Source organism: Lepus europaeus, chromosome 11, assembly GCF_033115175.1.
Source record: "Lepus europaeus isolate LE1 chromosome 11, mLepTim1.pri, whole genome shotgun sequence".
Lineage (NCBI taxonomy): Eukaryota > Metazoa > Chordata > Mammalia > Lagomorpha > Leporidae > Lepus > Lepus europaeus.
This window is the reverse complement of record NC_084837.1, coordinates 18,088,537-18,116,504: the sequence shown is the minus strand read 5'-3', so window position 1 is coordinate 18,116,504 and position 27,968 is coordinate 18,088,537. Positions and strand designations below refer to the sequence as shown.

The following is a 27,968-nucleotide window of genomic DNA, read 5'->3' as shown; positions in this document are numbered from 1 at the left end:
TAAGGACTTGGGCCATCCTCTGCTGCCCTCTCCGGCCACAGCAGAGAGCTGGACTGGAAGAGGAGGAATCGGAACTAGAACCCGGCGCCCATATGGGATGCCCGCACCACAGGCAGAGGATTAACCAAGTGAGCCACGGCGCCGGCCCCGAAAGCACACAATTTAGAAGTTGAAGATTTAGAATTCATACCCATACCTACCTGATTATAAAACATACTCCTTTTCTTATTTTACACTGTTTGTTGAATATGCATTTAATAAATATTTATTGCATGAGTTAACATTTTGTGGCAAGAGCTACTTTCTTTTTTTTTTTGGACAGGCAGAATGGATAGTGAGAGAGAGAGAGACAGAGAGAAAGGTCTTCCTTTTTCCATTGGTTCATCCCCTAATGGCCGCTGTGGCCAGCGCACCGCACTGATCCGAAGCCAGAAGCCAGGTGCTTCTCCTGGTCTCCCATGCGGGTGCAGGGCCCAAGGACTTGGGCCATCCTCCACTGCACTCCTAAGCCACAGCAGAGAGCTGGCCTGGAAGAGGGGCAACTGGGACAGAATCTGGCGCCCCGACCAGGACTAGAACCCGGGTTGCTTGCGCCGCAGGTGGAGGATTAGCCTATTGAGCCGTGGCGCCGGCCAAGAGCTACTTTTATCATCTCTGTATTTGCAGACTGGTTATTTAAAATTTCAGAAAAAGTGATATATGGGATCTTTTTTTTATGGTTTTATTTATTTATCTGAGATGTAGAGTTACAGACAGTGAGAGGGAGAGACAGAGAGAAAGGTTTCCGCCCGCTGGTTCACTCCCCAGATGGCTGCAACAGCTGGAGCTGCGCCGATCCAAAGCCAGGAGCGCCTTCCGGGTCTCCCAAGGGGTTCAGGGGCCCAAGGACTTGGGCCATCTTCCACTGCTTTCCCAGGCCATAGCAGAGAGCTGGATGGGAAGCGGAGCAGCTGGGACTAGAACTGGCGCCCATATGGGATACCAGCATTGCAGGCGGAGAATTAGCCTACTGCGCCACGGCACCAGCCCCAATAGGATAGTTTTGTGATTTTTTTGTTTGTTATTTCAGAAAGCTTGTTTCCCAACCTGCGCTGTGCTTAGCACACAGCTGATGATCAGTAAGTTTCCATTGAGTTGAATTTAGTGATTATATCATTCCATTGATCTCAAATAACATTTAATTCTATTTTAAAATTTTTTTTTATTTTTATTTTTTTGACAGGCAGTTAGAGACAGAGAGAAAGGTCTTCCTTCCATTGGTTCACCCCCCAAATGGCTGCTATGGCTGGCACGCTGCACAGATCCAAAGCCAGGAGCCAGGTGCTTCTTCCTGGTCTGCCATGCAGGTGCAGGGCCCAAGGACTTGGACCATCCACTACTCCCTTCCTGGGCCACAGCAGTGAGCTGGACTGGGAGAGGAACAACCAGGACAGAATCCGGTGACCCAACCGGGACTAGAACCCTGTGTGCTGGTGCCGTAGGCGGAGGATTAGCCTAGTGAGCCGCGGCGCCAGCCGTTAATTCTATTATTTAGTAGTAAGTTTGAAGGAAGGAAAAAAGGATGTAAGAGAAAAAATGAAAATTTTTCATTACAATCATTTTAGAATTATTAATGCTTTTGAATGTAGTAGTGGTACAACCAGCCACAGTAGAATAATCTAAAATCTTGCTTTTCTCAAAGATTGTGTGACTTCTTTTATTGTACTAAGGAAATTTTCATTCTTGGAGTTGGTGTTGTGGCACAGTGGGGTACATTGCTGCCTGTCATACTGGGATCTCCATATCAAAGCACTATTCAAGGCTTGCTGCTCTACTTCTATCCAGCTCCCTGCTAATGCTCCTGGGAAGCAGTGGAAGGTGGTCCAATTACTTGAGTCCTCTGCCATCCACATGGGAGACCTGGATGGAGTTCCAGGCTCCTGGCTTCAGCCTGTCCCAGCTCCAGCTTTGTAGCCATTTGGGGAATGAACCAGCAGATGAAATCTTTATCACTCTGCCTTTCAAGGAAATTTTTTAAAAGTTAAAATTTTTTTTTCATTCTTTAAGGATATACTATTTGAGCAAAGAGTAGGCTACGCAAACAAAAATATGCCCAAGGATTGGGAAAGTTAAATCATATTAAATATTGATCTGAGAGCAGTTTTTTCTTAATATTTTTTTATTTGAAAAGCAGAGAGACAGAGATAGACAAATAGAGAGATCTCCCTTCTGCTAGTTCACTCCCCAAATGGCCACAACAAGCAAGGCTGGGCCAGGCCAAAGCCAAGGGCCCAGATATCTTTCTTCTTTTCTTCTTCTTTTTTTTAAGATTTATTTTATTTATTTGAAAGGCAGAGTTACACAGAGGAAGAGGCTTAGAGAGAGAGAGAGAGAGACTTTTCCATCCGCTGGTTCACTCCCCAGATGGCCACAATGGCTGGAGCTGTGCCAATTGGGAACCAGGAGCCAGGAGCTTCTTCCGGGTCTCCCACGCGGGTGCAGGGGCCCAAGGACTTGGGTTATCCTCTGCCGCTTTCCTAGGCCACAGCAGAGAGTTGGATCAGAAGTGGAACAGCCGGGACTAGAACCGGTGCCCACATGGGATGCCAACGCTTCAGGCCAGGGTGTCAACCCATCACACCACAGCGCCACCCCCCTGTATATTCTTAAGTCAACCTCTTTTAGAATCTCTGTTATACAAAGTCCTATCGAAAGTTCTGAGGACCTAGAGAGAGGGATGATACAAAAGCATCTGCTCCCAAGGAATAAAAGAACAACGGGTAGTTGAGAAGAACCACTTCTTTCTTTCTTCCTTTTTTTATTTTTTATTTTATTTTATTTTTTTATTTTTGACAGGCAGAGTTAGACAGTGAGAGAGAGAGACAGAGAGAAAGGTCTTCCTTTTTCCATTGGTTCACCCCCCCCAAATGGCTGCTACAGCTGGTGTGCTGCACCAGTCCGAAGCCAGGAGCCAGGTGCTTCCTTCTGGTCTCCCATGGGGTGCAGGGCCCAAGCACTTGGGCCATCCTCCACTGCCTTCCTGGGCCACAGCAGAGAGCTGGACTGGAAGAGGAGCAACTGGGACAGAATCCGGTGCCCCAACCAGGACTAGAACCCTGTGTGCCAGTGCCACAGGCGGAGGATTAGCCTAGTGAGCCGCGGTGCCAGCCTTTTTTTTTTTTTTAAGGATTTATTTATTTATTTGAAAGTTGGAGTTACACAGAGAGAAGGAGGGGCAGAGAGAGAGAGAAGTCCTCCATCCACTGGCTCACTCCCCAATTGGCTGCAACGGCTGCAGCTGCGCCAATCCAAAGCCAGGAGCTGGGAGCTTCCTCCAGGTCTCCCACATGGGCACAGGGACCCAAGGACTTGGGTCATCCTCCACTGTTTTCCCAGGTGATAGCAGAGAGCTGGATCAGAAGTAGAAAAGCCGGGACTCGAACCAACGCCCGTATGGGGTGCTGACACTGCAAGCGGCGGCTTTACCTGCTACGCCACAGTGCCAGCCCCAAGAAGAACCATTTCTTTAAAACACTTCATCTCTATTAAACACTTCACCACTATTAAATGTAAAAAGGTAAACATCATTATATAATCATATTGTCAGATTGTCACTTTTTCCTTACAGTGCTGAAAAAAAGTAAAATGTGGCAGCAGGTTGGTTAGGTCAACTTGCAGACTGTCTTTGTGTATATGCATTTCTTGCATTTTACTTGAGGATGTTTGGATGGAGGTGGGGGCGTAAGCCATATACGACAAGAAGTTTCTCTGGCACATTTATGGAGTTTGGAACAGAGCTGATTAGTTCAACTGTGTGTTCCTTGATAACAGACTTTTACACCTTTGATTTAAGGATAATATATATTCATGTATATGATCAAGGAGACCAAAATGCTCAGCTAAGGATGTTCCCTCAGAATGAGTAAAATGCATAGATTAATGTGGAAAATCTATTGAATAAGACACTGGATATTATTCACAGATTTCTATAACATTTCCACTTGTGTGCTAAAAAGTAATTTCCTTTTCAGTGCAGAAGCAGTGTGGAAATTGCTTAATTTTCTTTTTTGTAGAATTAACTATGTACTGTGTATGGGGAGCCTGGATTTTTCACATGTCTGCCTGACATTAAACACAGCTCATCAAAAATATACACCAGGGTTATTTTGAAAACTTGCCAACATTCCAAAAATTTCTGTAAACCTTTCATCGTTGTTAGCTAGATTCCCTCAAAACTTACTTTATAGTTTTTATTGTGATTTTTAATAAAAATCAAATTGATGTAAAATATATTACATTAAACAGTAACCCTTTTATTCAACAGCCATTAAAAATAATTTAACTTCATAAAATAATATACATTTGGAAACATCTTTATATTTTGATACCAGTGAAGCAAATACTTAAGTCTTGGGAGTAAAGGGACCATTTCCTGTTCAGTAGAACCAAATGTCATCATTAGCACTAGTGGTAGCATCTGATCTTCTAGGCAGTAATATTTTTATTATACAGCACTGCCCTCCTTCACATAAAATGAACTACAGTCACCAGTTAATGTATTACATGTGCTGTTCTACCCAACATAACAATTGTTTATTGAAACTTGTTACTGATTTTAGTTTTATATAAAGTTAAGAACACTGTTTCAACCAGAGTAACCGTGGATTATTTTATTAACACAGTTCTTCCCTTTTTGTTCATTTATTGGAAATGAAAGATTTTCTGGAGTTTAGAATTAATTAGAGCAAGGAAATAATATAGACATATTATACACATAGAATGAACCTTGAGTCTACTGAATAGCTTGTTAGCCTCTAATGGGGTGTTTCTTAAGCTTTAGCAGACATAAAAATTTCCTGGAATGCTTAATTAAAATGCTAATCTCGGTCTTCACCCCGAGACTCTGAATGTTTACCTCCAGTGGGGCTTGGGAGTGTGAATGTTAAACCAGTTTCGCTGGTAATATGATGTGGTGACTTCTGTTATTCTAATAGAGTCGGAGCACTGCAGCACAGAGCATGCCATCTGGAGTTAGATTGCCTGAGTTCAAGTCCTAGCGCTACTATTCAACAGCTGGTGACACTGGACAAGATACTTACATATAAGACACATGTTATACATACATGTATGTCCCTTAGATTATTTTATATACTCTTCCATTGATTTGCATGTTAGCTAAATATAATGAAGTTACTAACCAGGGAGATTTCCAAGCCATAATCCTCTCTATTGGCAGGTGAGGATTTTAGTTGCATTCTGTCAACAATTCTCTCTCCTTTTTAAATTCAAGAGAGAAACTGACGCAACTCAAGAATCCATCAATCAGGTATAAAATGTGACATCCCAATTAAAAGTATACATTAAGGCTAGGATAGTTTGGGAATACATGAAGTGTTCAAAAAAATCATTAAGGGATAGGTGTTGTGGTTCAATGGGTTAAGCTGCACCTTAGTACACCTGCATCCCATAATAGAATGCCAATTCCAGTCCTGGCTACCCTCTTCAGATCCAGCTCCCTGCTAGTGTACCTCGAAAGGTAGTGGTTGACAGCCCATGTGGGAGACCTGGGTGAAGTTCTGGGCTTCTGATTTCAGCTTGACCCACCTGCAGCTGGGCATGTGGTGAGTGAATAAGCAGATGGAAGGTTGCTCTCTCGCTCGCTTGCTCGCTCGCTCGCTCTCTCTCTCCTCATCCATGCCATTTGGTATATACATCATTTTTAGTTCTTCTTTCATACCTTGTATGATTTCTTTTAATAGTCTGCCTTCTCCTCTAGAGAAGTAGAAAGTAAATTCCTTAGAGACACCTGACACCTATACCACATGCTTTCTACTGTACGACCTTAAAAATGATAGGTTCTCAGCAAATGTGTATTGAATCAAGTGCACTATATTTCCCTATTGCCCCACCTACTGCAGGTGGCTTGTTCCCAGTTTTCTTTCTTTTCATTCATTCATTCATTCATTCTTGAGTAAGTGCTATGTGGTCAAGCATTGTTCAAAGCCCTGGGCAGACTGGTAAATATAATAGGTGAAATCTCTACCTTGGCAGAGTTTATGCTTATATTTATTGATATAACAGATAATAAAAACAACCTGCACCAATTTCAGATAATTATAAGTGCTGGAAGAAAAATAGAGTTTACAGGTGAATGCCAACTGTTCACTGGCAAATGTGGAGTGAAAGCTAAGTTGGAAAGTCAGCATTGTACAACCATCATAGTAAAAATTAGGTCAGGCAAGAACCGTCAATGAATGCTAGAAAGTACAGGGAGATTATGATGAGGAATAGGATGCTCACACGATCTTAAGTTCTGTCCTCAAAGATTGGAAGATTGGTTCATTAGTTGAAAAAGAAAACAAAAGAAAGAACCTTTTTTTAAAAAAGATTTATTTATTTATTTGAAAGTCAAAGTTATACAGAGAAAGAAGGAGAGAGAGATGTCTTCCATCCGCCGGTTCACTCTCCAACAACCAAAGCTGCGCCGATCTGAAGCCAGGAGCCAGGAGCCTCCTCTGGGTCTCTCATGCAGGTGCAGGGGCCCAAGCACTTGGGTCATCTTACACAGCTTTCTCAGGCCATAGCAGTGAGCTGGATAGGAAGTGGAGCAGCCAGGTCTCGAACTGGAACCCATATGGGATGCCGGCACTGCAGGCAGCGGCTTGACCCGCTGTGCCACAGCGCCATCCTCAAGAAAGAACCTTGATTTAGTAATGAAGATTGAAATCACACAGAGGGGCAGATGAACATAGTGTGACTCCTGGTCTGGTATCTGAGCAGCGCACGCAGTCTGAGAGGTGACTGAAGATGCTGCTTGACGCTATGGGATTGAGTAGGACAGATAGGAAAGAGAAGCATCCCAGGTTTAATGCGTGGAAACTCCCAGGATGTAAAAGTAGGGAAAGGAGAGTCAACAAAAGGGCCATTAGACTCAACAGTACTCAGGGAACACACTAGTTTGCCCTTCATTTTACGGGTGGAAAGCACTAGTTATTCTTTCAGAGTTGACGTTCGCCTTTCCTTAACTTCTCACTTAGCAGTTCCAGTTCTGTGCCGTTAGATGTTAGAAACAAGTCATTCAGTGAGACAACCTTTCAAATACTTGCTGACAGCAATCGTAACTCGGAGTCTGCATGGCATGTGCCTTCTATGATTCCTTATAGGATAGCGTTCCCAAGCTCTTACTAGTTGGATCATACTTCAGGTAGTCAGTGTATCTTGCGTAGAGTTCCTTACCCTAGGACAGAGCACAATCACTTTCAAGTAGGATAGTAGATCTGTTTCCCTCCCAAAGTTATAATAATGAAACTAACATCTGTCAAATGCTTTACCGCTGATAAAGAACTTTCCTATATTGTAGCTTTCATCCTACAACAGACCTGGGAACGTGGCAAGATGCTTTGTTGTGGTGGTGTGGATGAGTGAGCTGAGGCTCAGAGAAACTGAATACCATCACTACTATTTGATTGTCTCGGTGCTCACAGAAGTTGTTAAAAGCTGCTGCCTGAGTCTGTGGCTTTGTGTGTTCTAACAAAACTGGCTAAGATATTTTTTCAGCAGCCTATGTCAAGGAAAATTTCCTGCCTTCTGTAGTTGTGCAGCTGATTTTTAAGCATAGTATCCTTCAACCCTGATATTAGCCTGATTAGTTTTTCAACTGGTCTTCCTATTTTTATTTCTGCTCCCTTATTGTCTCTTATACACCGAGAGCCAGAAATATCTTTTTACTATATAAATTAGATTACATGATTTCCTGCCCAAAACTCTCTAGTGACTTCTTATTGCAATAAAATAAAATCCAAATTCCCTGTGACTTAAAAGGTCCTCCTGTATGATGTAAACAGATTAAACAAAAATTGTTGAAAGTTTTTTTCTTAAATTTATGTTAGTCCATTAGGTTGATATACATATGAGTATAAAATACTAGAAGATGGGAGGGGTAAAAGGTTTTTGGAAAGTTAGGGGGAAACTGGTGTGGTTCATTAATTGTGGCAAAGATGCTAAATGAGATGTTAATAGGGGAGATGGGGTATGTGGGAACTCTTTGTTATTACCCCACAATTTTTTGCTTTTTAAATTTTAAACTATTCTGAAATGAAATATTTAGAAATGGGAAAATTTTGAAGAAATGTGTAAATAATATCAGTATTCCTATCAATATTATTATTAGATAATGAAATTAATAATAGAAATGAAACCAGCTCTATTTCTTCATGTTAAACCAAGATCTAAGAAATGCATTTATCAGTAAATGAAAGGAAGTTATCCTTGTAAATAATTTTGTAAGAGTTGATTTCATGTGTTGAGGAAAACTGAGCAAATGTTTAACAGAATTGATTCACTGATGAACGATGCATTTATTTTTAATTTCTCTAATGCTTAAATATATAACATGTTTTTCCCCCATCCTATTTTTCACATGAGAATTCAAATTTAATGATAATATGAGCCCAGACCAGTTTCTTGTATTTGATGTACATTTAGTCAAAGCAGTCAGCTATTCAGCCCCAGCACGCAAGCTAATTTCGACTTTTGAAAAAAGTCTGAGTGTGTGTGCATGTGCAGCCGAAACCGGGGGAAATGGTTATGACAGGAAATACTTAGGATGGTATCAGCCTGTACACAAAATTGCTACCCCACTCTTCTTTCTCTGATTTACCTCAGAATTATCCTGCATGCGTTTGAAATCAGATGGAGCAGCAAAGGTGTCTTCATGTGTTCAGCCTCTGCTTTTAGGGTGGGAAGTGTCCGTGGCAATCATCCAGGCAGTGCAGCAAACGCCACCTGGGGAAACGAGATGTATATCTCCTGTACCATAGTCATTCTCACAGTTCCACAGATAAATGTCTTCCAAGAAACCTGATTACTACTTTTTGTTATAAAAGCACAAAACAGGATCACCTAATTATAAAATATTTTCAAATACGTATGTGACAGATGCTGTGTAAATATATCTCATTTTCAGCATTTCCCTGATGGGCACCTTATCCATCACCTAAGAATGGTGATTACCAGTTTAAGGTTTCCTTGGGCATATTTTTCAATCAGTGTTAAATGCAAGGGACCAAGTTGTGCTGAGGTTTCCAGGAGAAGAAATATATAACTTGTGCGTTATCTTAATTAAGCTAGACTGCTATTGACTCTGTGTTACTGGGTTGTGGAATACAGAGCTACAAGTCTGGGAGTGAAATGTTATTGCCACATGAATCTTAAAATCTGTGTCACGTGTGTATTGTACTTGCCACTGAAGAAGGCACAGGCACCTTCGTGTGTGCGAGCTTCACAGTCAGCTTCGGGGCAGCGTGGGCCCTTTTGTTCTGGGAATGTAATTGCAGCATCACTGTACCAACCGATGAAGTCAGAAACAAAATCTTTGAGGTAGAATTGTAGTTCCAGTGAGAGCCTTGTGATCATTGCTTTCATTGTCACTCTGCTTACATTAACACAAATTTGGACTTAGGAAATTCTGCACATACTGTGTTGGATATTTTCTAATTACTATGTCAGCATGATCAGTCATACCCTAAGTTTGCCAGTTTCCTCAAATAACAGCCTGTGTTCAAAGCACCTTACAGGAAGCAGCACAAAATTAGTTTCTGTATCCCCATATATTTCTCTGGTGTCAAAAAGTATATTTTGTGTAAATGAAATATTTGTCTTTGGCAAAAAGGCCTGTATACCAGACTACAATTAATGAATACAAGAATTAGAAATCAAAACTTTGTTTAGTCTGAGGAAAAACAATTCTTTAAACTATAACCAAGTCACTGTTTCTTGTTTGCATCAACTCTGGGTGACTGTTATTGTGTTCTGTGAATTCTCTGGGGCAGGGCCTAACTTTGTTGAATGAGCCAATTGTTTTCCTTTGTGTTGCCCATCTAGTAAGTTCCCATCTGGTTTGTATCAGACTGTTTTCACAGCCAACAACTGCTGCCTTCTCTATACCCTGACACCTTGGGGCCCCATGCTATCAAAGCACTGCTGCGATGGCCTCGCTGGCAGGGCCCGTACAGCTGTGCCTCACAGCTTGGAACTATTACCCAGAGTAATGGTAACGTAGAACTTGGACTGGCCCTGGTTCCCATTGGTGTCATGTGTACAGTGAGCAGACACCCCCTCTCCCCTCCCATCCTCTCCCTTCTCCCTCACCCTGAAACTTACTGTTCCACAGAAATCTTTAGAGCTCTTATTTTAGGATATGGAGTGGTGGTGTTCTTTTCTAGTGGCTTCCTGTACTTGAAAGCTCATTTTTCATTCTTTCACTCTTTCAAAAGTTACTGGGTCTGGCCTCGGGGAAGCGAACTGGCCACTATGTCATGGTTAATTTTTGTTCCCAAATTTAGCTAGGAATGGTTAGATATGGCAAAACTCCTTGTAAAGACTACACAGATAAGACAGTGTATGTTTGGTGATGGTCACAAGCCAAAAGTTGAGAGACATTTTCATGTTTAGGAAGGATTTCCATCTCAGAAAATGGCTTTTCTGCATATTAATTTTTGAGGCTGTTAGTTTCAAACTACTCAGCAATAATAGGGAGACGCCTTTTGACTTTAGCTTTGATCACTATCCAGGGTCATTTGTAAGCATGTTATAATAGTGACTTTCTCTGTGCCTGATGTTAATGTAGTCAGGGTAGAATTATAGCAGTTATTGTTGACCAAGAGTTACAGTTGAGCTTGTGTGAATTTATGATGCCTTTACTTTGTAGGCATACACTGAAATAGCAAATTTTTCTTATACCAAAAATAAACTCAAACATGCATTTATAGAGCATGTTAGGATTTCAAAATGCTTTCAAGATGAGTTAAAATCGGATTAAAGTTTGTGCTTTCATTCAGTCGAGTGACTCTCAAAGAGCATCAAGTATCTGAGCTAGTAAGCTCTGTTGAGAGGCAGATTAGAGCACAAGACTTCCTCTGCTTCTGATTCTTTTCAGCTCACTGGTATTTCCAGTGAAAAGAAATTGCCAAAACCTATGTTTTTTTAAAAATGTAACTTTTGATGAAAAAATAATCTATATACAGAAAAGTGTACCCAAGTGTAGAGCTTAGATCGAAGAATTTTCACACATAAAGTACACTTGACAACCAGTATCTAGGTCTAGAAACAGAACATTGTAGCACTCTCGAAGGCCCCCCATGTTCCCCCCAAACATAGCCTCCACCCTCCATGAGGATAAAACCACCATTCTGACTTCTAACTGCATAGATTTGGGTTCTTGTTTTTGTACTTCACATACGTGAATACACATGTATTACTTTCATGAGATAAAACTATTGTAATGTTAAAGCTTCTTTTAGTCTTTGAACCACTGTGGCATCTTTTATAAAGCCACAGCGGAGAGGAATTCGCTTTAGTAGCTGACTCACCGGCCACTCCAGCAGCAGGAAGTGTCTTACAGATAAAGTTGTCTGCTCAAACATAGTCTCTCAGTTCTCAACCACATGTTCACGCAGGAATGTCCGCCAGACATTCCTGCCCCTAAAAGGCAAGCACTTTGTCATAACACCACACTAAAAACACTCAAGTACTTCAGTGTCTTTTAATGAGTTTTAATAATTAAATGTACATTACTCAGATAAATCATCTACATTCAAGGTATGTGAGTCTCCTGTTTTCTAAATTAGCAGTCAACTTCTTGGAAGTTGGATAGAAGCTTTTATGCCAAGAGCCTAATTCTGCAAATATAGTTATCTGAGGGTTGATGTACCTATAGATGTATAGCCAATGAGTAATTTAGTTTGTAAGATCTGACCAGATTATTTGTTTTAAACAGTGCTAACTTATTTTTATATATTTTTAAATAATGTAGAATTTTTATGTGTTTTTTTCCAGTGAACTCAAATTAGTGTAAAATGGCAGCTATCCTGAATGTTATTAATTTTAGATGTCTATTAGATTTGTTTTATATGTTTATGTTTTTTTGATTTATTAGATTTGTTTTAAATTCTGGACATCACCCATTTAAAATTTATGTTTTTTAATATTTGTTTTCATCTGTTTGAGAGGTAGATAAAGTCACAGCTAGAGAGAGAAAGAAAGAGAGGGATACAGATTGAGAGAGAGATCAATCTCCCATCCGTTGGTTTACTCAAATGCTAGCAATAGCCAGGGCTGGGCCAGGTGAAAACCAGGAGCCCAGAACTCCATCTGCATCTCCTAGGTGAGTGACAGGGACTCAACCACTTAAGTCATCATCTGCTGCCTCCCAGGATACATAAATGTTAGTAGAAATCTATGGGTCAAATGATTAGAAATTTTCTCTTTTCTTTCTTTAAATACCAGTGAGTTTTGTATTTCCTGATTTTGACGTATAAGGACATACAAACTCGACAGCAGTGCTCAGATTGTGTTGACCTGGTTATAGTTCTGTCTGCCACTATTTTCTTAATTTTTATTTATTTGAAAGGCAGAGAGACAGAGATCTCCCATCCGTTGGGAGATGCCACAACAGTCAGGGCTGGGGCAGACTGAAGCCAAGAGCCAGGAGCTCCATCCAGGTCTCCCACATTAATGGCAAAGACCCAAGTACATGAGCCGTCTTTGCTGCCTCCCAGGATGTGCGTTAGCCGGAAGCTGGAATGTAGAGCAGAACTGAGACTTGAACCCAGGCACTCCAGTGGGGGCTGCAGGTGTCCCAAGCAAAGGCTTCACTATTGTGCCAGATGCCTACCCTACATTTGCTACTTTAATCCACAGCTGCAGGATACAATACTTCCCCTTCCAGGAATCTTCGTTATGCCACCACTGAGAATTGTGAAACCGTTATTTATTATAAGAGTAAATTATAGGGGCCAGCACTGTGGTATAGTGGGTAAAGCCCCAGCCCACAGTGCCAGCATATCCCATATGAGTGCTGGTTCGAGTGCCGGCTGCTCCACTTCCAATCCAGCTCTCTGTTGATGACTTGGGAAAGCAGTGGAAGATGGTACAAGTGCTTGTGCCCCTGTACCCACATAGGAGACCTGGAAGAAGCTCCTGGCTCCTTGCTTCAGACTGGCCCAGCTCCAGCTGTTGGGGCCACTTGGGGAGTGAACCAGTGGATGGAAGACTTCTCTCTCTCTCACTCTCTCTGCCTCCCTCTCTGTAACTCTGCCTTTCAAATAAATAAATAAATCTTTAAAAAGGTAAATTACAAATAGTGACTCTGATTTTGAGATTTTTTAAAATTTTATTTTTAGGAGATATCATTGCAGAAATCAAGATTCTCCCCCAGATTTGGTTGAGGAGACTTTTGTTTATGTTTAAAATAACAACGATAATGTATAATAGTTACAATATGTACACTTCCTAGTCTGTGAAGATTCTTCAGCAGCTCGATTAGTTGGGTACTATTCACATTTTACATTTGAGGAACCTGAGACTCGGAAAAGATCACCACTTCATTTTACTTGCCCCAAACAAATGGCTGCTCAGTGGGAGGGGCCCGTGACGGGTCTGATCGCAGAGAGGCAGGGCCAGGAAGCCTGAGGGATCAGTCGGGACCCTCCCTCCCTCTCTGGGCCTCGCAGACCTCCAGGCAGAGAGGCAGCATCACAGGGAATACTTCTAGTGCATTCACAGATTGTTTAAACTACATCAACACTGGATGTGCAGTTTGGGTCCATTTGAAGATACATACAAGTAACTGGTATCTACAATCCTGAGAAAATTACATTTTCTTCTAAAGTGACTCTTTTTAGCTTTATTTTTTCTTACTCTGGATTGCATCTAATTTTAGCATACTTTTATGAATTTTTTACAGGACAGCTGCAATTTAGTTTTTAAGATTTGTTTTATTATTTGAGAGAGAGAGTGACAGAGATCTTCAGTGTGCTGGCTCACTCCCAAATGACCACAGTGGCAGAGGCTAGGCCAGGCTGAAGCAGGAAGCCAGGAACCCCATCCTGGACTACCATTTGAGTGGCAAGGGCCCATACACTTGGGTTATCTTTTGCTTTTAGAGGCCCATTAGTGGGGGAGCTAGATTGGAAGGAGAGAAAGCCAAGACTTGAACCTGGGCTCCTAAATGGGATTTGGTATCACAAGCAGTGGCTTAACCTACTGTACCACAACACCAGACCCATGCAGTAGTTTAATATGTTTGTCCCCAGTGAGAAAATATTGCTCAGTGTAATGAATTGTTTAATGATTATAGTCTTGTTCACTTAACTAGGTTATCATCTTGTAAAATCCACTGGGAATTTTTCTGAAATAAAAGAAGCTTGAGAGATGACTGATTTTTCTCTCATAAAAAAAAATGAGAAAAGAAATACTGATTGTAACATATTATACATTTTTTGCCTCTAAGAATTTGTTTGAAACCACAGTTATTGATGGCTACCATTGAGTGTATTTCAGAGTACAGGTAACGGTATATCAGTGTGGACCCACGCCCTGGTGTCCACGGGACCATCGTGTGTGCACTGTATCCTCTGTCTCTGCTCTGCTTCCTAATTCTCCGGCCATGAAAGGTTCTTCCTCTGGCCTATGTCATTTAATACATTCAGCTCTGCTTTTGGTTTATCAATAAATGTCCTTTTCTGTTGTGCTCACTGACAACTTCGTTAGTTTTTCTGTACCGACTGTGTTGAGCAGTGTGCCCAGACTGGCCTAGTGAACAGAGATCCTAAGCCTCTTTTGGTAATGATTAAATGCTTTAGTAAGAGAATCTGTGACAACTGTTAACCTTAGAAGAAATTCATTTAGTAGGAATCAAAAATTCTCTCTTGACCCTTTGTTCCTCCTTTCCCTCATCTTTGATGCCTAAAGGTGTTCCGTTTGGTATTTTTCTACCCACGGTCATTAAAATTTAACTGTTTAACTTCCTTCTTTACATTGCGGCCACTGGATTAGGGTTCTGTTTGCCTGGTTTTATGAGAATAACTGTAGGAGTACGTTTGGCTTGTGTTCATAGAGAATAGAAGTGCATTGTGAATATTTCTATGCTTAACTGATTGTCTTCTAAACTATTTTTTAAAAAATATAGTTTCACCAAGTGATATGGATCGAACACAAATTGAGCCCAATCTGTATCTTGCATCTGTAACAGGTAAGATTTTTACTTTAAATGTTGAACTTGGAGATGTTCATATTTTCTTTCATTTCCTTATGATTTACTTTCCTTGTAATCGGTGTAGAAAAACTAATACCATTTTAAAATTCTAAAATATCTAAAAATTAATCCCAGGTATAGAACTCCCTCTGTGCACTAAACTCTCCAAAAGGCAGAAGTTAGGATACAGAGAAAAAATCCCTTCATCTCCCTTTGGAAAGTTTCAAGAACGTCGAATTAAAAGGCTGCAGGTGTGGTATTCAGAGCACTGAGTATAGTATTGGAGATAATTCCATCCGGGGGAGGCTATTTGTTGGGACAGGACAGTGTTTAAACTTTGAAGTCAGTTTTAAACAAAGTGAAGCAGCTGGAACCTGGCATAAGAAGAGACAGATCTTTCACATTAACCATTGCTTTTGAGAGGAGAAAGAATTGGAGTTGTTTTTACAGGTGCCTGTACATTTATTCTTCCTATAGGAACTGCTTTATTTTTATCGTACATTATAAACTTTAAGCATTTGTCAATTCATTTGAATAGCAAGAGTGAACTCAAAAAATGTAACAGGATTTATATGTCTAACATGTATTTAAGGATAAGACTACTGTAACATTTTATATCAGCCTTTTAAACATAAAAGTAAGAACTATTTCCTGGTGCTTAGTCGATTCTGGAATGCAGAGGCAAATAAAATATTGCAAACGATGCCCGACATCAGATGACAAGGCCGGTCTTCACCAAGGCTTGTGTTTGTTCTGGAGCACTGAAGCTGTGGTGTTGCAAAATCTGCAGGGCTGAGAACTAAGCTTGTGAGGAGAATTGAGTATAGCAGGATGGGTTAGCAGCTGCTTACCCAGGGAATGGAAGCAGGAGTGGACCAGCCCAGGGCAGACAGGAAAAACGTTTCAAGAACTCAGTAAAACACAGCTGAAATTCTGTAACATTTTCAGAGACAGCTGGGAAGCAATTGCATTGCTGGAACTCAGGGCTGATTTTTAAAGACAGGATCTGGTAAGCGTGAATCTAAGCAAGGTATTAGCCAAGAGGAACCACAGACTTTCTGGGTAGAAACAAATCAGTTTGGTTCAGCAGTCATCCTGCAGCTTTGTAGAATGCAGTGGTAGATAGACACTCACCCTCCCCAGTGCAGCACATTTTTCGCAGGACTGACAGACTTGCAAACCAGGAACAATAAACAATACAAGAGGAAAAGCTCGCAGATACTTACTGGGTACCTGCTGTACTAGTCTTTCAGTAGACTGTGAGTACTCTGAAGGTACCATTGTCCAGTGGAAGTGACAGACACACAAAGAAAGAATTAGGGGGCAGCTCAGTGAGTGCCACAATCAACTTGTCTGCAGAGAACAAGGATCCACAGTTCATAGGAGAGGAACTCCTGATATTTCACTACTACTGCTGTGAAAACAGCTAAGACAGTGTGATCCACTTGCATGGGGGGCCAGGATATCTTTTAAGTAAAGTTTACTTAAGTATTTAGGAACCACAGACCCCTTTAAGACACTGATAGCTGTGACCACTTATCTCCCTCTGAAATTCTTCTTAAAGGAAACAATTTTCATGAAGTTTCAGGGTATTCACAGATCCCTAGTCACCTGTCCATGGTTAAGACCCTTTGTGGGGGACCGCACTGTGTGGCTTGGTGGGTAAAGCCGCCACCTACAGCATCGGCATCCCATATGGGCGCCGGTTCTGCTCCCAGAACCACTTCCAACTAGCACTCCACTTCCAACCTAACACTCTGCTGTGGCCTGGGATAGCAGAAGTTGCCCAGGTCCTTGGGCCCCTGTGCTCACCTGGGAGACCTGAAGGAGGCTCCTGGCTCCTGGCTTCAGATCAGCCCAGCTGTGGCCATTGTGGCCATTTGAGGAGTGAACCAGCAGATGGAAGACCTCTCTGTCTCTGTCTTTCTCTCTATATAACTCTGCCTTTCAAATAATAAATAAATAAGTCTTTAAAAAAATCCAATTAAAAAAAAAGATCCTCTATGTACTTGGAGTAATGATTATTACATTTGTTTCCTTTTAAAATTTTACTGTTAAGTGCAACTTTATAAGAAACCTGTCTTTTGGGCCTGCACTGTGACATAGCGGGTTGGTTAAGCCTCTACCTGTGATGCCAGCATCCCATACAGACACTAGTTCACATCCTGGCTACTCCGCTTCTGATCCAGTGCCCTGTTAATGGCCTGGGAAAAGCAGTAGAGGATGACCCAAGTCTTTGGGGCTCCTGCCAGCCACATGGGAGACCTGGAAGAAACTCCTGGCTCCTGGCTTTGGCTTGGCCCAGCCCTGGCCATTGATGCTATCTGGAGAGTGAACCAAGAGATGAAAAAAAACTAACCCTTCCTCTCTGTAACTCTGATTTTCAAATAAATAAATCTTTAAAAAAGAAAACCATTCTTTACCTATAGAAAAATCCAAATCTAGACAACTAAAAGTCATTCCATAGGGCTAGCATTATGGCACAGCAGATTAACCTGTCACCTGTGATGCCAGCATTTCATATCAGAGAGATCAGCTCCCCGCCAATGTGCCTGGGAAAGCAGTGAAAGATGGCCTAAGTATTTGGGCCCCTGCCAACCTACATGGGACACCTGGATGCAGTTCCTGGTCTCTGGCTTTGGCTAGGCACAACCCAGCCATTGTGTCCATTTATGGAGTGAGCCAGTGAATGGAAGATTCTCTCTCTCTCTCTTTCTCTTTCTTTCTCTCTTTCTCTTTCTGCCTTTCAAATAAATAAATCTTTAAAAAAAAAAAAAAGTCATTCTACCATCTATGCATCTTAGAAGAACACCATACAATCACGTACAAGTATATGGCTTTTGCCATGTGTTGCTTCTTAGAGTGAGGGGTTTGAAAAGCTGTAGAACTATCAAGGGAGCTTTTCCTTCTCCTCTCTGCTTGCCTCATGTTGTGTTAGGAGACAATGCTTTGTTTGGATTCCTTTCAGTTTATAAATAACAGATAAAACAATAGGTTACCATGTGTTTGAAGAATTAGTCATAATCTAAAACCTGTTGCTGAAATGGATTATCTAAACCTGAAAAGCTTTTAGAAAACTGTATTATGTATATTTTTAAATATATATATAATATGTAAGCAACATCATAAATGAATGGTAAAGATTCCATGTCATCACCAGTGTTACTTAGAATAAATTAGTTTTAGGTTTTCTGTCCCTTATTCTTCTAAATTCAGCATTAAAGAACAGAAAACATAACGAAATTTATTTTTGAACCTTATTTTTTAAAATTATTTATTTCTTTATTTATTTATGGGATAGAGAAAGAGAGCAAGAGACCGAGTGAGAGAGCTCTAGCTTACATTCATTGCTTCACTCCTCAAATGCTCGAGCTGAACCAGGGAGCTGGTAACTCAATTCAGACTTCCCATGTGGGTAGCAGGAGCCCAACTACTTGAGCCATCAAGGGCTTGCAGTGGTAGGAAGTAGAAATCAGAAGCCAGAGTTAGGAATGGAACCCAGGTAGTCTGATGTGGGATGTGGATATCTTAACTGTTCAAATAAACTCCCACCCCATGAACTTTAAATATTTTTAAAGCAAAAAAAAAAAAAAAAAAGAAGAAGAAATTTCCAGCATCTAAAAAATGTATTAAATTATATCTTAGGGGGCCGACACTGTGGCGTAGGGGTAAAGCCACCACCTGCAGTGCCGGCATCCCATTTGGGCACAAGTTCGAGTCCCGGCTGCTCTACTTCCCATCCAGCTCTCTGCTATGGCCTGGGAAAGCAGTAGAAGATGGCCCAAGTCCTTGGGCCCCTGTACCCTCATGGGAGACCCGGAGGAGGCTCCTAGTTCCTGGCTTTGGATCAGCGCAGCTCTGGCCATTGCGGCCAACTGGGGAGTGAACCAGCAAATGGAAGACCTCTCTTTCTCTGCCTGTCCTCTCTGTGTAACTCTGACTTTCAAATAAATAAATCTTTTAAAAAAATTATATCTTAGAGTTGCCGGCGCCGCAGCTCACTAGGCTAATCCTCTGCCTGCGGTGCTGGCACTCCGTGTTCTAGTCCTGGTCAGGGTGCCGGATTCTGTCCCTGTTGCTCCTCTTCCAGGCCAGCTCTCTGCTGTGGCCTGGGAGTGCAGTGGAGGATGGCCCAGGTGCTTGGGCCCTGCACCCGCATGGGAGACCAGGAGAAGCACCTGGCTCCTGGCTTTGGATCAGCGCGGTGCACTGGCTGCAGCAGCCATCGAGGGGTGAACCAACAGAAAAGGAAGACCTTTCTCTCTCTCTCTCTCTCTCTCTCTCTCTCTCTCTCTCTCTCTCTCTCTCTCCACTCTGCCTGTAAAAAAAAAAAAAAAAGTCAACACACAGTCTGACCCTGTGGCATCCCCAGCTTAAATGCGTGCCAGGTTAAAGAACATAGTGCAAACCCGTGGAATCGATGGTTTGTTTTTTTATTTTTTAAAAAGACCTGAGAACAACTGTTGAAACAATTACATCATTTAGTAATGACTTGACTGAGAAAGCTTTAAAAGCACCAAACTGTGTTAAATATAGGTAGATTTATATTTGCTTTAATGGTGATTTATCAAGGTATTGTCTTTGTTTTAAAAGAAGTTTAAATTCTATGAGGACCTTAACTGAATTTGAATGTTACTCTTTCTGCCTATTAATAGTAGTCAAAGTAATACTTTTTTCTTATATTCCCAATCTGAAAAGTTATCTTACAAAGTTTTTTTTTTTCTAAAGTTTTATTTTATTTGAAGGGAAGAGTTATAGAGAGAGAAGGAGGGACAGAGACAGACAGATAGTTCTTCCATCCACTGGGCTAGTCTCCAAATGGCCACAACAGCTGGAGCTGGACAAGACTGAAGCAGGAACCAGGAGCTTCCTCTGGGTCTCCCACGTAGGTGCAGGGGCCTGAGCACTTGGCCATTCTTTATTGCTTTCCCAGGTGTATTAGCAGGGAGCTGGATCTGAAGTAAAGCATCCAGGAATTGAACCGGTGCCCACATGGGATGCCAGCACTGCAGACAGTGGCTTAACCCTTCCAAAGTTTTAAACTGTGATTGTTTAGCTTGTACAAGTGAGCTTTAAAATGTCTTCCCAAAATGTATACTAACACATGATTTTAATAAGATGTTACTGATAAATTTGTTGATTGAAACATGGTTAACTAGAGTTTAAAGCAGGGTAACTCTTTGGAGGTCTTCCATAGTTCTGTTCCTGTCTGTGTCTCTCCCTCCTCCCTGTTTCTCTCCTTGTGGCATTTCAGGGAAGCATTCCTCATCCTATCCTCTAAAGCAGAGTACCTTTTGCAGCCCACCCTGAGAGTCGTTGCCTCCTGGCATGGTTCCTCTCCAGTTGCATAAGAGCTGACCTGTGCGAGTGCTTTCTCTGTGCCAGCTCTATACCAACCCTTAGCCCTAAAAGAGCTCTTGTGGACCTGGTATTGACTTGTGCCTGAAACTTCATCACTGCGTCTCTCCTTAGCTCCCTGCCATTGCCTGCCACTACTTAAATAGAATTTCCCTCAACCACCTTCAAACATCATCATTTTTTTCTTGTGGATAATTAAATCAATTCATGTAGTACAAAGAACAAGTGAATTGTAGTCTAAGCTTTTTCAATTATGAATTAATTAGACTAATTCTTTTTGAATGCCGTCTTTTAAGCTTGTGTGGCTCTTGGCTCTTGTGAGCCTTTTCCTGCGTATCTGACACTTTGTTTTCCTTGATTCGCCTTTCCTTGCCCTTGCACACATCTTTGTCGTCATTCCTATACTCCTGTTGCTTTCTCTTCCTGTGTAATTGCAGTTCTCATTAATATGTCTGTGTGGATGACTGCTTATTTTGTATCTCCAAAACTGCCTTGCAGTCTTTGAAATCTTGGACTGCAGTTGCTTACTGGAAAATCCCGTTCACACATCTTGCAGGCATGCGCGTTCATCAGTGATGTAACCGTTCCCAGTATCACCCCATCTCTCCACACTTCCATAGCCTCCAAGTTTGTTTATGTTTTTATTACTGCCCACTTGATCAACCAGATCTGTCATTTCAGAGCCAAACTTGAGTCTTTGTAAGTGCCGAGTCTCTCTCCAAAATACCTTTGCTTTATTTGCACTGCCAGGAAGTCTCACTTCTTCCATAGGTTATTTCCATGGGGCCTTCCCCTGGGTCCCACTTCCCACACAGCTATTAGCAGTCTCTTCTGTTCTTCTTAATCCTCTGTCAGCATCTTTTAGATTCCTGGTTGCTTACAGGACTCCATCTGGCCTTCTTTCCAGCTCCTCTCTCAGTGCTCGTCCTGTCCACAGTCTGCACTTTGCCATCAGAACACTGGAGTTTCCTGAACACATTTGCTTGATCTTGACTTTGTTTCCTTTTTTTCTTTTCCTTCATTGCTTTCCTCTGTCTTCAAGGTCTCAACTCAACCTCTACTTCCACCTAATTTAAACTAAGTGTTCCTGAACGTGTTTGTCTCTACCACTAGATAAGGAGCATTTTTAAGGATGAGGACCCAATCTCCTTCATCCTGTGTCCTCTTAGCACCATCTTAGCCCTGTCTGTAAAGTAGGTTCATAGTATGTGATTATGCTGTTTCCTGTGAGTTCCACCGAATACAGAAAAATTTAGCCTTTGACAAACTAAATCAGCCCCCATGGCACCAAACAGAATAATGAAAGAACAACAAGAAACAAAAGTATGTTTATGTTACCAGAATTTAATAACCGGCATCTCATTTTGCTACTTGTTAGAAATAAACTGCTAGAAGATGGAATTTATAGACTGACCTGATTTCTAAGACTTGTTTAAAACAAAAGTCTCCCATATGACCATTTTTTCTTTGTCTAGCAATACATAGGAGGTTTTTCCACAACATTTGAGTCAATGCAGCGGTCATCTGGTGTTAACTCAACTGATTGCATGACAAATTCATTTGTCAGCAATCAACAACTGCATGTCAGGGAAAGAAATGAAATCACATGAAAGACGAAATTGGGGCTCTTTTGTATCTGTTAGCCTTATGATGGGATGTTCTAATTATGCATCAGAAATCTCTACACCACGATGCCTGTAATTGCAGCAGCTCACAATGCTTGCCTGCTCTAAGATTTCACTTTGTTCTGGAAATTCTTGTAAAAAATAACTTTATGTAACTGATAATGTGGTTGGGCAAACTCACTTTGGGACACAGCACCTACAATTTACATAGTCATGTCACTAATATTAACAATAAAAATAACAGAAATAACAAGAATAAAAAGATAGCAAATTTTCAATCATCAAATGGAATGATACATCAATTTTCTCTATAAGAATTTATTTTCCTAATTCAGTATATGAATGAAAAATTGCATGTTAAATGAAAACTACTCCCCTCCCCTATTTATCCTCTGAGGCCATCGCTGCTATGAAAGACAAAAAAAAAAAAAAAAAAAAAATCTAGATATCCTTTTCTTCACTAAGCACACGCAGTCCCAGGACAACAATGTACTTAAGTCTAGGCAATGGATCATAGTCAAGGCACACGAAATTTAATAATATTATGCTTCAGTTTTGATGACTCACTTATACATAGGGGTATCCCACTTTTGGCAATAAGACTTGGCAAGAGTCTTTGGAGTTTTGTATGGAAAACTTTACTCCCCTACAGCCTTCCTGCTGCTTTGAATTTAGACTTGGTATCTGTATCTGAGGCAACTATCTTGAGGCTACAAGACAGCAAGTAAGAATGAAATGATAACATGCTAAGGATGCCACAGAGGGAAAGATAGCTCCTAGATCCTAGTGGGCTTTCTTGAGTTCTGTGTGAAAAGCAACAAAACATTTCCTTCCAGACTTCTTAATATTTAAGAAAAAGCAATCCCCATCTCATTATAACATTGAAGCTTTCTGCCGGTGCTGCGGCTCACTAGGCTAATCCTCCGCCTTGCGGCGCCGGCACACCGGGTTCTAGTCCCGGTCGGGGCACCGATCCTGTCTCGGTTGCCCCTCTTCCAGGCCAGCTCTCTGCTGTGGCCAGGGAGTGCAGTGGAGGATGGCCCAAGTCCTTGGGCCCTGCACCCCATGGGAGACCAGGAGAAGCACCTGGCTCCTGCCATCGGATCAGCACGGTGCGCCGGCTGCAGCGCCCCTACCGCGGCGGCCATTGGAGGGTGAACCAACGGCAAAAGGAAGACCTTTCTCCCTGTCTCTCTCTCACTGTCCACTCTGCCTGTCAAAAAAAAAAAAAAAAATTGAAGCTTTCTGCAACATGAAGTTGAATTTGAATGCCTTTCTAACTGATACAGCCATCTTTCCACAGTAGCTCCAAGCTTCTCAAAAATCTTCCATTGCTCCTTGTCTCTCTCCAAAACTATCTTTCAAACACAGCATTTTCCAGCCACCCAAGCAGCATCACTCTGTTCTCTCCGTGGTCCGTTACAAGTCATTGTCAGTTGGTTCTTCCTCCCTCACTGAAATCCTCTGTCATCCATATTTTTCTCCATCAAAAGTGTTATGGGCCAGCGCCGTGGCTCAACAGGCTAATCCTCCACCTAGCGGTGCCAGCACACCGGGTTCTAGTCCCGGTTGGGGCGCCGGATTCTGTCCTGGTTGCCCCTCTTCCAGGCCAGCTCTCTGCTGTGGCCCGGGAGTGCAGTGGAGGATGGCCCAGGTCCTTGAGCCCTGCACCCCATGGTCAGCCCTGGTCAGGAGAAGCACCTGGCTCCTGGCTTCGGATCAGCGCGGTGCGCTGGCCGCAGCGCGGCGGCCGCGGCGGCCATTGGAGGGTGAACCAACGGCTAAAGGAAGACCTTTCTCTCTCACTGTCCACTCTGCCTGTCAAAAAAAAAAAAAAAAAGTATTATGAACATAGGCATATTCCATGACTCTGCAAATCCATTTCTCAGAATATTCCTATCAGAAACACATATTCATTAAGTACTCACCAAAACTGTTCAAAGAAACAATCCAGATACAAAAGATCTACTGTATTATTTCATTCACTTAAAGGTTTTTTTAAACTTTTATTTAACGAATATAAATTTCCAAAGTACAGCTTATGGATTACAATGGCTTTTTCCCCCCCATAACTTCCCTCCCACCCGCAACCCTCCCAACTCCCACTCCCTCTCCCATCCCATTCACATCAAGATTCATTTTCAATTATCTTTATATACAGAAGATCAATTTAGCATATATTAAGTAAAGCTTTCAACAGTTTGCACCCACACAGAAACACAAAGTGTAAAATACAGTTTGAGTACTAGTTATAGCATTAAATCACAATGTACAGCACATTAAGGACAGAGATCCTACATGAGAAGTAAGTGCACAGTGACTCCTGTTGTTGACTTAACAAATTGACACTCTTGTTTATGGTGTCAGTAATCACCCTAGGCTCTTGTCATGAGTTGCCAAGGCTATGGAAGCCTTTTGAGTTCGCCGACTCTGATCATATTTAGACAAGGTCATAGTCAAAGTGGAAGTTCTGTCCTCCCTTCAGAGAAAGGTACCTCCTTCTTTGATGACCTGTTCTTTCCACTGGGATCTCACTCACAGAGATCTTTCATTTAGGTCATTTTTTTTTTCCACAGTGCCCTAGCTTTCCATGCCTGAAATACTCTCATGGGCTTTTCAGCCAGATCTGAATGCCTTAAGGGATGATTCTGAGGCCAGAGTGCTGTTTAGGACATCTGCCATTCTGAGTCTGCTGTGTATCCCATGTTGGATCGTCCTCTCCCTTTTTTATTCTATCAGTTAGTATTAGCAGACACTAGTCTTATATATGTGATCCCTTTGACTCTTAGTCCTATCATTATGATCAATTGTGAACAGAAATTGATCACGTGGACTAGTGAGATGGCATTGGTACATGCCACCTTGATGGGATTGAATTGGAATCCCCTGGCACGTTTCTAACTTGACCATTTTGGGCAGTTTACTCTTGCCAGCATCAACGCTGGTTCTTGCAGTCCTCATGCTTTCCCAGGCCATAGCAGAGAGCTGGATAGGCAGTGGAGTAGACAGGACTTGAACTGGCCACCTATATGGGATGCTGGCACTGCAGGTGGCAGCTTTACCTGCTATGCCACAGTGCTGGCCCCCATAAAACATATTTTCCGTGAACTTTATGGAGATCCCTCATACTATCATCCTATTTAACATATGAGGACACTGAACTTTTGAGTGGTAAAATCACTTTCCCAAAACACACAGCTAGTAAGAAGCTGCCTGGATTCCAGAGTACACTCTGTCTTCCCTGACATTTATCATCTGTGTCAACCCTTTAGTACTTGCCGACTTTTAAAAGTTGTTTTTGACAGTTGGAAGTGAGAGTGGAAAGGAGGAAGGGTGTATGTTATTTCTCTGACAAGTTCTTAGCACCTGGAGAAGAGAAGTTCCTGCATGCGATCCTTGTTTTTATCTCCCCGTATTATTTGGGAAAATGAAAAGCACATACGTACTACAGATCTGCTTGTTTAGCTGAATGAGTTTCTCCTTCACACAGGTGGTAGAGCTGCTTCACACTCGTCACCTGCCAAGATGTCGGTGACGCTGCCCTCGGTGAAGCTGGAGGACTGCTCTCAGTCTCCGAGTGCCAGCACGGGGCAGGGGGACACGGAGTCCTCCGGAACAGACACCTTCTGAGAGGAAAGGAAGAGCCACACACTGTGCTACTGGTTTCAAAGTCATTTTACTTTGGCCTACAACTGCCTTTCAGACTGTTTGGGTCTCTGAGTATGTCCTGAAAAAGTATTTCTAATTTTTTAATAAAATGAAAAGTATACTTGGATATTTTAGGTGAAGTTTTTAAATAAAATAAATAGAAGTCATTGTAAGTCTGGCTGTGAGTTTCTTAGAAGCCTGAGGTAGCATGGGCTAGTGGAATTGGCTTTTTTTTTTTTTTTTGAAGATTTATGTATTTGAAAGAGTTACAGAGAGAGAGAGAGAGAGAGAGAGAGAGATCCTCCATCTGCTAGATCAATCCCTAAATGACTGTGATGGCTAAGTCTGTGAGAGGCAGAAGCCAGGAGTCAGGAGCTTCTTCTGGGTCTTCCACGTGGGTGCAGGGGCCCAAGCACTTGGGCCATCCTCTGCTGCTTTCCCAGCACATTAGCATGGACCTGGATCAGAAGTGGAGCTGCTGAAACTCAAATCAGCACCCATAAAGGATGCTGGCACTGCAGGCAGTGGCTTAACCTGCTGTACCACAGTGCCAGCCCCTGGGCATGCCTTTTGACAGCTCAGAATTTACCCTACATGAGTAACTACTTGTACATGCTTGTAAAATTATGTAGCTTGAGTTTATTCATTATAACTTTTTTTAATAGCAGCAAATAACTGGAAGCAATCTAATGTCTATTCGTAAGGGACCGGTTAAAAAAAGATATGAGGCTGGTGTTAGGCTCAGCAGGTTAAGCTACCACCTGTGATACCAGCATCCCATATGAGCACAGGTTCAAGTCCTGGCTGCTCCACTTCTGATCCAGCTCCCTGCTAATGCATCTGAGAAAGCAGGAGAAGATGGCCCAAGTACTTGTGCCCTTGCCAACCACATGGAAGACCCAGATGGAGTTCCAGCTCCTGACTTCGACCTGGCGCAGCCCTGGCTGTTGTGACTATTTAGGGAGTGAAGTAGCAGATGGAACGTATCTCTCTCTTTGTCTCTCCCTCTCCCTGTAACTCTGCCTTTCAAATAAAAGGCGGGGTTGTGTTTGTCTAATGGAATAAAAGACTGTATGTATTTATATGGAATTATCTGTGAGATGCACTGTGAGAGTGAAAAAACATGTGCAAAGCAGTGTGTGAAATCTACCGTTACTTAAAGCGGGGTGGGGCAGAGCCCAGATACATGGCATCTACAGACACACTTAAGTGTGTGTTTGTGTCAGTACCTTGGGAATGATACACAGGAAACTGCTGATTGGCCAGGTGAGAGTTGATGACTGGGTGATAAGAGAGGGGAGTGGCAGGAATCAGATGATTGTAGTTGCCACAAATTTGAACTTCAATTGTAACAGGAAAAATTGCGAGTGAAGTTGATTTTTATGTGCCTTATGTGTAATTTATGCACCTTTATGCTTTATAAAGACCTGTGAAACATGTGAGTATATTACTTTCAAAACATATATATGTGAAATTAAAAGAAAGTAACAAGCATGGCAATGTGGGTTCTCGTTCCAGTTTCTACACCTGCTTGCTCTGTGATAGGGGACAAATTAACCCATCCTTGTGGGCTTAGTCGCATTAATGGGCTTAACACTTGTTTAGCAGAATCCTGAGGATTAGTGATGGGGGGCGGGGAGGGGAGGGAGTAGCAGGCACCTGGCACCAGGTGAGTGCGCAGTGAACAGTGGTATTGCTGTTAACCTTGAGGGATTTCAGAATATGCCAGCACACGAGAGGGGCCGCCCAGCATTAGCAAAAATAGTTGATCTTCCTGAAAAACGATTTTCTGTCGTAACTGAAATTCAGACACCCAGGAATTACAGTCTTCCTGGACTTCTCCCAGCATTTTTCTAGGTTACTAAGCCTAGGCACTGGCTGCACAGTAGAACCTAATGCCAATGCCAGGGCTCCACACCAGGGATTCTGATGGAGTTGATCATGGTGGCATCCAGGCATTGGTATTAAGAAAGAAAAAAAGAGAGGTTTTAATGTGCACAGAAGGTTGAGAACTACTGAGGAGCAATCTAGAATCCCTCAAGCTTCCAGTAGGGTCCATTGCTGGGAATGTCTTCTCCCTGAAGGGGGAGCTGCACGGAGCTGTAGGAGCTCAGAGGTGCCTGGCCTTCCCTGTACGTTCTGGCTTCAGTCACAGCTCCTCACGCACACTCACATATTTGCTTCCAGCAATGCTGTGGGATTCACTTTGGAACCTATTTTCTTTGCTATGGCCCTTTGGGTAGTTCTGCTTATAAAAGTTTTCTTTAAACAAGTGGAAGCAAAATGAGGCTCTGTCCATCTCAGTTATCGGTGATCAGCTGCAC

General features: G+C 42.2%; 1 protein-coding gene across 2 annotated transcripts in view; it reads left to right on the top strand.

The window, feature by feature from the left end:
• KIAA0586 (KIAA0586 ortholog) overlaps window positions 1-27,027 on the top strand; it is a 120,919-nt gene extending 93,892 nt beyond the window's left edge. For both annotated transcript variants that reach the window (XM_062205043.1, XM_062205044.1), the window contains 2 exons: window positions 14,948-15,010; window positions 25,487-27,027. In XM_062205043.1, the coding sequence (XP_062061027.1) occupies window positions 14,948-15,010; window positions 25,487-25,626 (203 nt within the window). In that variant the 3' untranslated portion in view covers window positions 25,627-27,027. The remainder of the gene's footprint in view (window positions 1-14,947; window positions 15,011-25,486) is intronic.
• Window positions 27,028-27,968: the final 941 nt, after the last annotated feature.